At 44.6% G+C, this 12,185-nt stretch overlaps 1 protein-coding gene across 15 annotated transcripts in view; it reads left to right on the top strand.

Moving 5' to 3' along the window:
* The window catches only part of LOC139552369 (guanine nucleotide exchange factor VAV2-like), a 240,608-nt gene extending 237,268 nt beyond the window's left edge, over positions 1-3,340 (top strand). For 8 of the 15 annotated variants that reach the window (XM_071364042.1, XM_071364046.1, XM_071364048.1 and 5 more), the window contains 3 exons: positions 415-501; positions 938-1,092; positions 1,337-3,340. In XM_071364042.1, the coding sequence (XP_071220143.1) occupies positions 415-501; positions 938-1,092; positions 1,337-1,384 (290 nt within the window). In that variant the 3' untranslated portion in view covers positions 1,385-3,340. The remainder of the gene's footprint in view (positions 1-414; positions 502-937; positions 1,093-1,336) is intronic. The other 7 variants (XM_071364044.1, XM_071364050.1, XM_071364055.1 and 4 more) reach the window with 2 other exon arrangements.
* The last annotated feature ends 8,845 nt before the right edge of the window (positions 3,341-12,185 follow it).

A 12,185-nucleotide genomic window follows, 5' to 3' on the forward strand; every position in this document is an offset into this window, starting at 1 on the left:
TGGCACAAACAACAACACATTTTTCCCCTCCATTTTTCTGGTCAGTGTGTGGAAATGGATGGAGAGATGAATGGGAACGTGTTGTGTGTGTGTGTGTGGGTTGGAGGGGTTGGAAGGGGTGTACTTCAGGGCAGAGGATAGGGGCTGGCTGGCCAGGAGCAGGATTCAGCGCCTCTGGTGTCTTGGACATTTGTCAAGGTAGTTTTTTTAGTGTGTGAGGCATGGGTATAAAATTGAGTATTGTTTTTCTCCCTCTTGATTTAGGCAATTTTTTCCCATGGGGGCTATCTGTCCAAAGCCTGGTGTGTTGGCCACCTTGATCTCTGGCCAGCTATTGCACGCTCCCTAATGAATTTCCTTTCTCTCTCTCTCTCTTTCTCTCTTTCTTGTTCTCTCTTCCACTGCCTGTCTCAGCAGCCATTGGTGCTTCCTACAACTTCTCCTTCCTCAGTCCTCAGGGTCTAAACTTCTCCTCTCAGAGCTCAGCCCCCTTCTGGTCAGGTACTCTCTCCTCCCTTTTCTTCAGCTCTTGTTCTTCTTCGCTCTTTCCTCTAGCAAGCCACCTCTCTCTTTTCACATCCCTTTTCATCCCGTACTCTTTCATAGCTGCTGTCATAGGTTCTCATCTCTGTTGTCATGTGTCATCACTGTACATTACATTGTTTGGAGCATATAGGATGTGCGACTTTATCTTTATATGTCATCACTGTGCCATCATTGAGTAGAGCATTGAATGAACTGGTTTCTTTAGAAAGTCAAATTGAATCAAGGTGTAGAATCCATCTCCTCCGTATCACCATCCTCTCCTCCAACCCTAATCTCCACTACTGTCTGTTAATGTTGTGCACTCTCCCACGATCTTTATCTGTGGGCCACCAATGTGTCTGGTCTCTCTGCACTGTTATCCCATGGACTCGCTCTGATGTCATTGCTGCAGTATTCACGCCGAGGGTGGTCAGCACAGCGGTGGCCAGATACAACTTTGCAGCACGGGATATGAGAGAGCTGTCTCTCAGAGAAGGGGACATCGTCAAGATCTACAGCAAGATTGGAGGAGACCAGGGGTGGTGGAAGGGAGAGGCCAATGGCAGGGTGAGAGAGAACGAATATAGGAGGGGCTTAAGAGATGTTATTCATGATATTACAATGTTCTTACTATAGCAATTGCTGTGTAATTACACAGGTATGAGAGAATCTTAATGTACAGTGTTTCCGCAAAGTGAAGTCTACAATGTTGTCTAATCTAGCATTTGCCTCACTGAAATCTAGAAGGCTTTTCTTTAGGCTACAGTATTAGATTTTTGCCAAGTTTCTGATCTCATTGTTGACGTTTCAGATTGGATGGTTTCCCTCAACGTACGTTGACGAAGAAGGAGTTCAGTGAGGCTCTGATGTCACCACGGCCCCAGTCCAATCACATCACACCTCGCTCCACAGTCCTCAGAGAGGACTAGTTGGTTTCCAGGGAAACACTATGTGGAATACTTTTTGCTGGAGACTGATTTTGCAGTGAACAACGTTTCTACTCCGGTTTTCTTCCTACTTGTATGCATCGGCTTTGCTTATGTTGTTTTTTGTAAGATCTTGTCCTGTTTGATCTCTGTGAGGAAGTCTGTCTGCCTCTTGTTGTTCTGAAGAGGCTGACATGGACTGTGAAAAATTGTAGAGAGGCCCAACATACAGTACATACAGATACTGGGAACCTATAGTTTTATTACATAGATAGACTCCTCCTTTGTTGCAGGTCTATGGGAGGGGCTAATATAATGTATAGATAATTTATTTAACAGAGATCCTAACAATTATTGTGTGTTGTTGAGATTAGCAACACAGCAGACAAAAAGAAAAAGAACAAGACACAGGTTTGTGTCTTTTTGCTGGAAGATTTTGCCTTAGTTGTCATGGCGATGCCTTGAAGGCTTACAGGAGAGATGGAAGGAGAAATGGCCTTGCACACACACACACTCACACTTGCCCTTGCCTTTGAAGTGTGGTCAATGCTCACAGGATTCGCCAGTCATGGTCCATGGACTATCTGCAGCTTACAGTTGAGCTCTACCCATCTATCCTCTACTGCAGAGTGGACTATGGATGGAGAAGAAGAGAGAAGGGGGCGATGGAACATTTGGGATTGCTCCAGTCATCAACACTCTATGTGAATGGTGCAAGAAGGGAGTTAGTTCATTAATTCGTCCCCCTTGCCGACTGAAGATAGACAGTGGCACTCAGAAACATTGCACTGGAGTCGGGGTATTAACTGTTCCTGTCGCAGCCCAAAAACACAGCGACCCACTGAAAGGTGTAATGTTAGGTAGAATGGGTGTACAGATAGAAGGTTCACATCAGTCTCAGCACTTTACGTCTATGGGATCTCCTCACAATCAACAGGATGCAAAAAGGGAAACGTTAAGTCAGTCCAACAGCCACTTAATGCACTGAAAATCTATCTTGGTGTTCAATGTTTTTGTTGTTTTATTTGAACAAGACCAAATTTACTTGCTGAAAACTGGACCAACCTGAATTATTTTAAAGCCAAATGCAACCTCTTTTTATTAATGTCCGCATGAACTTTAACCTAGATATTTGTATTATCAGTTTGTTTGTACCTTGCCTTATTTTACAAATGGACACATGGTACAGGGACTTCAGCAAGTTTACAATTTAAATCAACTTTTGTTGCTTTGGTGACTGGCGAAGTAATATGGCAGCTCCATGAATTACGCAGAATCAAAAAGTCAACATCATACTATGATGATCTACCTGAACATAATATGAAGGTGTCACAATATGGACATATGGTATGCAGTCATACATTTTCTAGCTCCAAGGGAAAACAGTGCAGCCACACTGGATCATTGACTGAATGACCACATCCATTTAATTAGAAGATAGAGATACAGATGGCTGCCATATTCCCTGGTCCCATCCCAGATCAGTTGCCAAGTAGGCTACCCACAATAATCTACTGACCAGAAGGATTCAAACAGTGATGTTGGCTGACAAACTAAGACTGATGTGGTGGAAGAGGAAAGAGTACTGTAAGTTTCTGACCATATGTGACAGTGTGTATTCCAAAGGCCCACTACTCCCAAATACAACTCCTGCCATCTAGGATTGAAGGAGTTCATTTTGAGGGGAGTACTTGTTAGCTAAGGGGGGGGGGGGGATTACTTAGTCGCTGTTTGTGTAGTGGAGAAAACCCATTGCATGTGGTAATAGATATTTCGACTCCTGTCAGTACATCCTCAAAAAATTACTTAATCGTGTACATTTTTTTGAACGGTCGAGTATTTCCAAAATGAGGTCTATCATGAAATAAATATTTCTCTTTTTGCCTAAATTTGATGTTTCTGTTGTTTTATGAGCTAAATAATATTTTATTGTTATTATTTTTTTAACAAAGCCTTGTCAAATACCTAATACAATACCTAATATGTCCAGATGTCATTTGGAACTTTGAGAAATCAGAGGGAAATGTGATGGCTTATAGGCGCCATCTTGTGGACGTCTGATGACACAACAACATGAGGAGCAGCTGTTAGCATATTGAACGTGAGAATACAACATCTGGGCTGGCTTCGCATGACTACTTTGCCCCACTTCTTCAGGTGGTAAGTCTGTACACTGTTTCACATGGCCTATTTAATGACCTTGGATGACGAATGAAGTAGTTTTTTTACACTCCCTTGTAATGCAGTGTGTGTGTCACTTAGAAGCTTCGATGACTGATTACAGAGTAGGGACATTTATGTGTGCCCCCCCCCCCACACACACACACACACATACATAATAAAGTGCTGCTATAAGGACAAAACGTTCAAGTATTAAACTAGTGCACATTTCCAGAAAATTAAGACCTTAACACAGTTACAAAGTGATTTCAGACTTCAGAACTCTGATAGGTTGATATCCTGATGCCTAAAGGATATCATCATTGAGTCTAAAGGTACATAACATCAGAGTGCAACCCCCCCACCCCCCAAAAAAAGTCCTTAGCTGTTTTAGTTATGATAAGGTAAAGTAATACAAATCTCATTAAGGTAATATTCTGCTAAATGGTATATTTCATTAGTTGAACATGGAAATGACTGGAAATTGTAGACTGTGGCTTTGATATTTGATGACTTAAACTAATTTGGAGATGAAATAACTCTGTGTTCTGCTTCTTTAGTAGTATTTGCTTATTATCCTATTCCAAAGCAACATCTATCAACAGTATGAATTTCTAATTATGTCTCAGGGTCTTTCAGGAATTATTTTTCTAATATGATTAAAACCCACTGATGATGTACCTTTAAAGTCACAATAGGGAATGTGCTCTCTTTGTTCACAGTACATGTATCTCATTCACCCTGTTAAACAAATAATAGTCATCATTTTCTCTCCGATCAAACTGCATAGCCGTATCTGCTGTCATATTTGACAGGTGTATATTCAGTGCTGGTGGATGGGATGTGTGTGTGCCCAGCTGGCTGTAGGCTACCCCAGGGTGGAGGCTTGTGCCCTGGCCGGGTATCGGCTCTGTGGCCGGCTTTCTGGGGCTGGGACATCCTCCCTGCGGGAAGAAGAAGAGGTGCCAGGGGGGTGAGGGGGCAAGATGAAACAGCAGTATGGCCACAGAACCATCTACATTCGTAGTGTGAAAACAGTATGTTCTTCCATACCTGATATTGCATCACACTTGTAGATGAGAAGCCAGATAAGTATCGCCATAATGAGGATGAGCACTAGAAACCACATCAAAGTACCCATTATCAGTCCTGATAGGAGCTAGGGAGACAGAGGAAAAAGCACCAGGTGAAGGAACTTTTTCACTTTTTTTGTGGTTTGAAGTGAGTGAATGACTGACTGAGTGACTGACTGAGTAAGTGATTGAGTGACGGAGTGAGAGTGAGTGACTGACGAGAGTGAGTGAGTGACTGACGAGAGTGAGTGAGTGACTGACGGCAGTGAGTGAGTGACTGACTGACTGACGACAGTGAGTGAGTGACTGACTGACTGACGACAGTGAGTGAGTTACTGACTGACGACAGTGAGTGAGTGAGTGTCTGGCGACAGTGACTGACGAGAGTGAGTGACTGACTGACTGACGACAGTGAGTGAGTGACTGACTGACGACAGTGAGTGAATTTATGTCTGACTGACGACAGTGAGTGACTGACTGACTGATGACAGTGACTGACTGACTGACGACAGTGAGTGAGTGAGTGACTGACTGACGACAGTGATTGAGTGAGTGAGTGACGACAGTGAGTGAGTGACTGACTGACGACAGTGACTGACTGACTGACTGACGACAGTGACTGACTAACTGACTGACTGACTGACGACAGTGACTGGCTGACTGACTGACTGACGACAGTGAGTGAGTGACTGATTGACTGACGACAGTGAGTGAGTGACTGACTGACTGACGACAGTGAGTGAGTAAGTGACTGACTGATGACAGTGAGTGAATGACTAACTGACGACAGTGAGTGACTGACTGACGACAGTGAGTGAGTGACTGATGACAGTGAGAGACTGACTGACTGATGACAGTGAGAGACTGACTGACTGATGACAGTTAGTGACTGAGTGACTGACTGACGACGGTGAGTGACTGACTGACGACAGTGAGTGAGTGACTGACTGATGATGACAGTGAGTGAGTGAGTGACTGACGACAGTGAGTGACTGACTGACGACAGTGAGTGACTGACTGACGACAGTGAGTGACTGACTGACTCACTGACGACAGTGAGTGAGTGACTGACTGACTGATGACAGTGCGTGAGTGAGTGACTGACTGACTGACGACAGTGAGTGAGTGACTGTCTGACGACAGTGAGTGAGTGACTGACTGACTGACGATAGTGAGTGAGTGACAGACTGACTGAGTGACTGACTGACGACAGTAAGTGAGTGAGTGACTGACTGACGACAGTGAGTGAATGAATGTCTGACTGACCACAGTGAATGAGTGAGTGACTGACTGACGACTGAGTGAGTGAGTGACTGACGGACTCACTGACGACATTGAGTGAGTAAGTGACTGACGACATTGAGTGAGTGAGTGAGTGAGTGACTGACGACATTGAGTGAGTGACTGACTGACTGAATGTTGACAGTGAGTGACTGACTGACTGACGACAGTGAGTGACTGACTGACTAGAGTGACTGACTGACTGAGTGACTGACTGACGGCATTGAGTGATTGACTGACTGACAACATTGAGTGAGTGACTGACTGACTGACGGCAGTGAGTGAGTGACTGACTGACGGCAGTGAGTGAGTGAATGTCTGACTGACCACCGTGAGTGAGTGACTGACTGACTGACTGACTGACGACAGTGACTGACTGACTGACGACTGAGTGAGTGTCTGACTGACTGACTGACTCACTGACGGCATTGAGTGATTGACTGACTGACAACATTGAGTGAGTGACTGACTGACTGAATGTTGACAGTGAGTGACTGACTGACTGATGACAGTGAGTGAGTGACTGATGACAGTGATTGAGTGACTGACGACAGTGAGTGACTGACTGACTGACGACAGTGAGTTACTGACTGACTGACGACAGTGAGTGAGTGACTGACTGACTGACGACAGTGAGTGAATGAATGACTGACTGACGACAGAGACTGACTGACTGACTGACGACAGTGAGTGAGTGAGTGACTGACTGACGACAGTGACTGATTGACTGACTGACGACAGTGAGTGAGTGACTGACTGATGACAGTGACTGACTGACTGACGACAGTGAGTGACTGACTGACTGACGACAGTGAGTGAGTGAGTGACTGACGACAGTGAGTGAGTGACTGACTCACTGACGACATTGAGTGAGTGACTGACTGACAACATTGAGTGAGTGCCTGACTGACTGATTGATGACAGTGAGTGACTGACTGACTGACTGATGACAGTGAGTGACTGACTGACTGACGACAGTGAGTGACTGCCTGACGACAGTGAGTGAGTGAGTGACTGACGACAGTGATTGAGTGACTGACGTCAGTGAGTGACAGTGACTGACTGACGACAGTGAGTGAGTGATTGACTGATGTGATTGAGTGACTGACTGATTGACGACAGTGAGTGAGTGACTAACTGACGACAGTGAGTGAGTGACTGACTGACACTGACTGACGGATGACAGTGAGTGAGTGAGTGAGTGACTGACGACAGTGATTGAGTGACTGACTGACGACAGTGAGTGAGAGAGTGGCTGACGACAGTGAGTGAGTGAGTGACTGACGACAGTGAGTGAGTGACTGACTCACTGACGACATTGAGTGAGTGACTGACTGACAACATTGAGTGAGTGCCTGACTGACTGATTGATGACAGTGAGTGACTGACTGACTGACTGATGACAGTGAGTGACTGACTTACTGACGACAGTGAGTGACTGCCTGACGACAGTGAGTGAGTGAGTGACTGACGACAGTGATTGAGTGACTGACGACAGTGATTGAGTGACTGACGTCAGTGAGTGAGTGACTGACTGACGACAGTGAGTGAGTGATTGACTGATGTGATTGAGTGACTGACTGATTGACGACAGTGAGTGAGTGACTAACTGACGACAGTGAGTGAGTGACTGACTGACACTGACTGACGGATGACAGTGAGTGAGTGAGTGAGTGACTGACGACAGTCTGACTGGCTGTGGATGGGACTTTTCTCTCTCTCTCTCTCTCTCTCTCTCTCTCTCTCTCTCTCTCTCTCTCTCTCTCTCTCTCTCTCTCTCTCTCTCTCTCTCTCTCTCTCTCTCTCTCTCTCTCTCTCTCTCTCTCTCTCTCTCTCTCTCTCTCTCATTCAATTCAAGGGGCTTTATTGGCATGGGAAACATGTGTTAACATTGCCAAAGCAAGTGAGGTAGGTAATATACAAAAGTCAAATAAACAATAAAAATGAACAGTAAACATTACACATACAGAAGTTTCAAAACAATAAAGACATTACAAATGTCATATTATATATATGCAGTGTTGTAACAATGTACAAATGGTTAAAGCACACAAGTTAAAATAAATAAATATGGGTTGTATTTACAGTGGTGTTTGTTCTTCACTGGTTGCCCTTTTCTTGTGGCAACAGGTCACAAATCTTGCTGCTGTGATGGCACACTGTGGAATTTCACCCAGTAGATATGGGAGTTTATCAAAATTGGATTTGTTTTCGAATTCTTTGTGGATTTGTGTGATCTGAGGGAAATATGTCTCTCTAATATGGTCATACATTGGGCAGGAGGTTAGGAAGTGCAGCTCAGTTTCCACCTCATTTTGTGGGCAGTGTGCACATAGCCTGTCTTCTCTTGAGAGCCATGTCTGCCTACGGCGGCCTTTCTCAATAGCAAGGCTATGCTCACTGAGTCTGTACATAGTCAAAGCTTTCCTTAAGTTTGGGTCAGTCACAGTGGTCAGGTATTCTGCCACTGTGTACTCTCTGTTTAGGGCCAAATAGCATTCTAGTTTGCTCTGTTTTTTTGTTAATTCTTTCCAATGTGTCAAGTAATTATCTTTTTGTTTTCTCATGATTTGGTTGGGTCTAATTGTGCTGTTGTCCTGGGGCTCTGTGGGGTGTGTTTGTGTTTGTGAACAGAGCCCTAGGACCAGCTTGCTTAGGGGACTCTTCTCCAGGTTCATCTCTCTGTAGGTGATGGCTTTGTTATGGAAGGTTTGGGAATCGCTTCCTTTTAGGTGGTTGTAGAATTTAACGGCTCTTTTCTGGATTTTGATAATTAGTGGGTATCGGCCTAATTCTGCTCTGCATGCATTATTTGGTGTTCTACGTTGTACACGGAGGATATTTTTGCAGAATTCTGCATGCAGAGTCTCAATTTGGTGTTTGTCCCATTTTGTGAAATCTTGGTTGGTGAGCGGACCCCAGACCTCACAACCATAAAGGGCAATGGGCTCTATGACTGATTCAAGTATTTTTAGCCAGATCCTAATTGGTATGTTGAAATTTATGTTCCTTTTGATGGCATAGAAGGCCCTTCTTGCCTTGTCTCTCAGATCGTTCACAGCTTTGTGGAAGTTACCTGTGGTGCTGATGTTTAGGCCGAGGTATGTATAGTTTTTTGTGTGCTCTAGGGCAACGGTGTCTAGATGGACATTTGTGGTCCTGGCTGACTGGACCTTTTTTGGAACGACCATTATTTTGGTCTTACTGAGATTTACTGTCAGGGCCCAGGTCTGACAGAATCTGTGCAGAAGATCTAGGTGCTGCTGTAGGCCCTCCTTGGTTGGTGACAGAAGCACCAGATCATCAGCAAACAGTAGACATTTGACTTCGGATTCTAGTAGGGTGAGTACCGGGTGCTGCAGACTGTTCTAGATGCCCGCGCCAATTCGTTGATATATATGTTGAAGAGGGTCGGGCTGTGATTGTATCCCTGATCACACCTCCAGCTAGAGCGCTCTCGATCTCTCTCTCTCTCGCTGGCTCGCTCGGATGGGACTCTCTCTCTCTCTCTCTCTCTCTCTCTCTCTCTCTCTCTCTCTCTCTCTCTCTCTCTCTCTCTCTCGCTCTCTCGCTCTCTCGCTCTCTCGCTCTCTCGCTCTCTCGCTCTCTCTCTCATCCATGCATAGTTGAGGGGAGAGGACCCCTGGGATGATTTACAGTGCAGGGAGACAGCCATCCCCACCCAGCATTTAGGCACTGATGGATGCACTGACGACAAATGAATAACAATTTGACTAATTTCTGCTCTGTCACAGTTTGATACAACTGAATTAATAAAAGGTACAGTGCATATTTCTACCTTAACATTAGAAAAGAAACACCTCTGTAATATTTTATTTGCGGTAACTATGACATATTTACTAAATAAAGCCAAGGTCAGCAGCTACACTTCCTGGGGAACAGAAAAATGTACGCATTTATAACATTTTAAAAACCTTACAATACATTCACAACAGATTTCACAACATATTAATTGTGTGCCCTCAGGCCCCTACTCTACTACCTACAACACAAAATCCCTTGTGTACTTGTGTGTATAGTGCGTACGGTATCGTGTGTGTGTATGTATGTGTCTGTGCCTATGTTTGTGTTGCTTCACAGTCCCCGCTGTTCCATAAGGTGTATTTTTATATGTGTTTTGTCAAATTTTACTGCTTGCATGAATTACTTGATGTGGAATAGAGTTCCATGTAATAATGGCTCTTTGTAGTACTGTGCGCCTCCCATAGTCTGACCTCTGGTGGCATGTCTTGATTTTAGCATGTAAATCTTGGTGGGGCAAAAATATAAATAAAAAGTGGGTTGCATGCTAGCAAAGCCATTACACCACAACACTAAACAATACATTCATTGCACTATAACGGTGACAAACGGTGCCCACAAACTGTTAGGGCCTACATAAAGTGGTCCCAACAGCAGTACCAACACCTTACCACTGCTACACCTGGCTATCAGGGTAGCCTTGTCTGGCAGCGAAACAGTTCATTCAGCCTCATTTACTGCCTTTAAAAAAACATAGCTGTTATGGCTGACTTACTTAAACAAATGTGGTTTCTAATGACAATTGAGATGTACAAACTATGGCATAAGGGGACGACAAGTGGATAAGAGGCAATCCATAATTTCGATCAAGACATTAATCAGCGAGCTAGGACGGACGTAGACAATATAACAATTTGTTTTGGCACTTTTGAAATGTACAGCGACAGAATTCAGAACATCTGACACCAAGTCAGAACCATAGGATAAATAAAGGGGGCATATAAGCAGATAATGAAAGCTCTTACAAAATTTGATGATTACATTCCTCTAAAACGATCACGTGTTAGGGAAGACCCAGATGCAGTGTCGAAGTAACAGAAGTTTATTACTAGAACAGGGGCAGGCAAAACGACAGGTTAAGGGCAGCCAGAGGTCAGTAATCCAGATCAGAGTCAAAAGGTACAGAACGGCAGACATGCTCAGGGTCAGGGCAGGCAGAATGGTCAAAACCGGGAAAACAGAAACTATAGAAAAAGACAGGAGCAAGGGGAAAAACGCTTGTAGGTTTGTTGGACAAAACGAACTGGCAACAGACAAACCGAGAACACAGGTATAAATACACTGGGGATAATGGGGAAGATGGGTGACACCTGGAGGGGGGTGGAGACAAGCACAAAGACAGATTCAGGTGTGACAAAAACAGGTTATAGGCTACATGTGCACCACCAAGTCAGAACAGCAGGCAAAATTAAGAGGGGTAAATAGACCAAATTATTAGGGAGAGGCTACTAACAGCTTAATACACAACATCAAATCAACTGTATTTGTCACATGCGCTGAATACAACGAGTGTAGACCTTACCGTGAAATGCTTACTTACAAGCCCTTAACCAACAGTGCAGTTCAAGATGAGTTAAGAAAATATTTACCAAATAAACTAAAGTAAAAAATAATAAATAGTAACACAATAAAATAACAATAACGAGGCTGTGTACAGGGGGTACCGAGTCAATATGTGGGGGTACAGGTGACTGGAGTCTCTGACAATTGTTTGGGCTTTCCTCTGATACCACCTATTATATTGGTCCTGGATGGCAGGAAGCTTGGCCCCAGTGATGTACTGGGCCATACGCACTACCCTGTATAGCGCCTTACGGTCAGATGCCGAGCAGTTGTCATACCAGGTGGTGATGCAACCAGTCAGGAACCTTTCGATGGTGCAGCTGTAGAACTTTTTGACGATCTGAGGACCCATGTCAAATCTTTTCAATCTCTTGAGGGGGAAAAGGTGTTGTCGTGCTCTCTTCACAACTGTCTTAGTGTGTTTGGACCATGATAGTTCGTTGGGGATGTGTACACCAAGGAACTTGAAACTCTCGACCCGCTCCACTACAGCCCCTTCGATGTTAATGGGGGCCTGTTTAGTAGTCCACGATCAGCTTCTTTGTCTTGATCACATTGAGGGAGAGGTTGTTGTCCTGGCACCACACTACCAGGTCTCTGACCTCCTACATATAGGCTGTCTCATTGTTGTCGGTGATGAGGCCTACCACTGTTGTCGTCAGCAAACATAATGATGGTATTGGAGTTGTTTGGCCACGCAGTCATGGGTGAACAGGGAATACAGGAGGGGACTAAGTACACACCCCTGAGGGGCCCTAGTGTTGAGGATCAGCGTGGCAGATGTGTTGTTGCCTACCCTTCCCACCTTATGGCGGCCCATCAGCAAGTCCAGGAT

The sequence above is a fragment of the Salvelinus alpinus genome, chromosome 24 (genome assembly GCF_045679555.1).
Source record: "Salvelinus alpinus chromosome 24, SLU_Salpinus.1, whole genome shotgun sequence".
Classification (NCBI taxonomy): domain Eukaryota; kingdom Metazoa; phylum Chordata; class Actinopteri; order Salmoniformes; family Salmonidae; genus Salvelinus; species Salvelinus alpinus.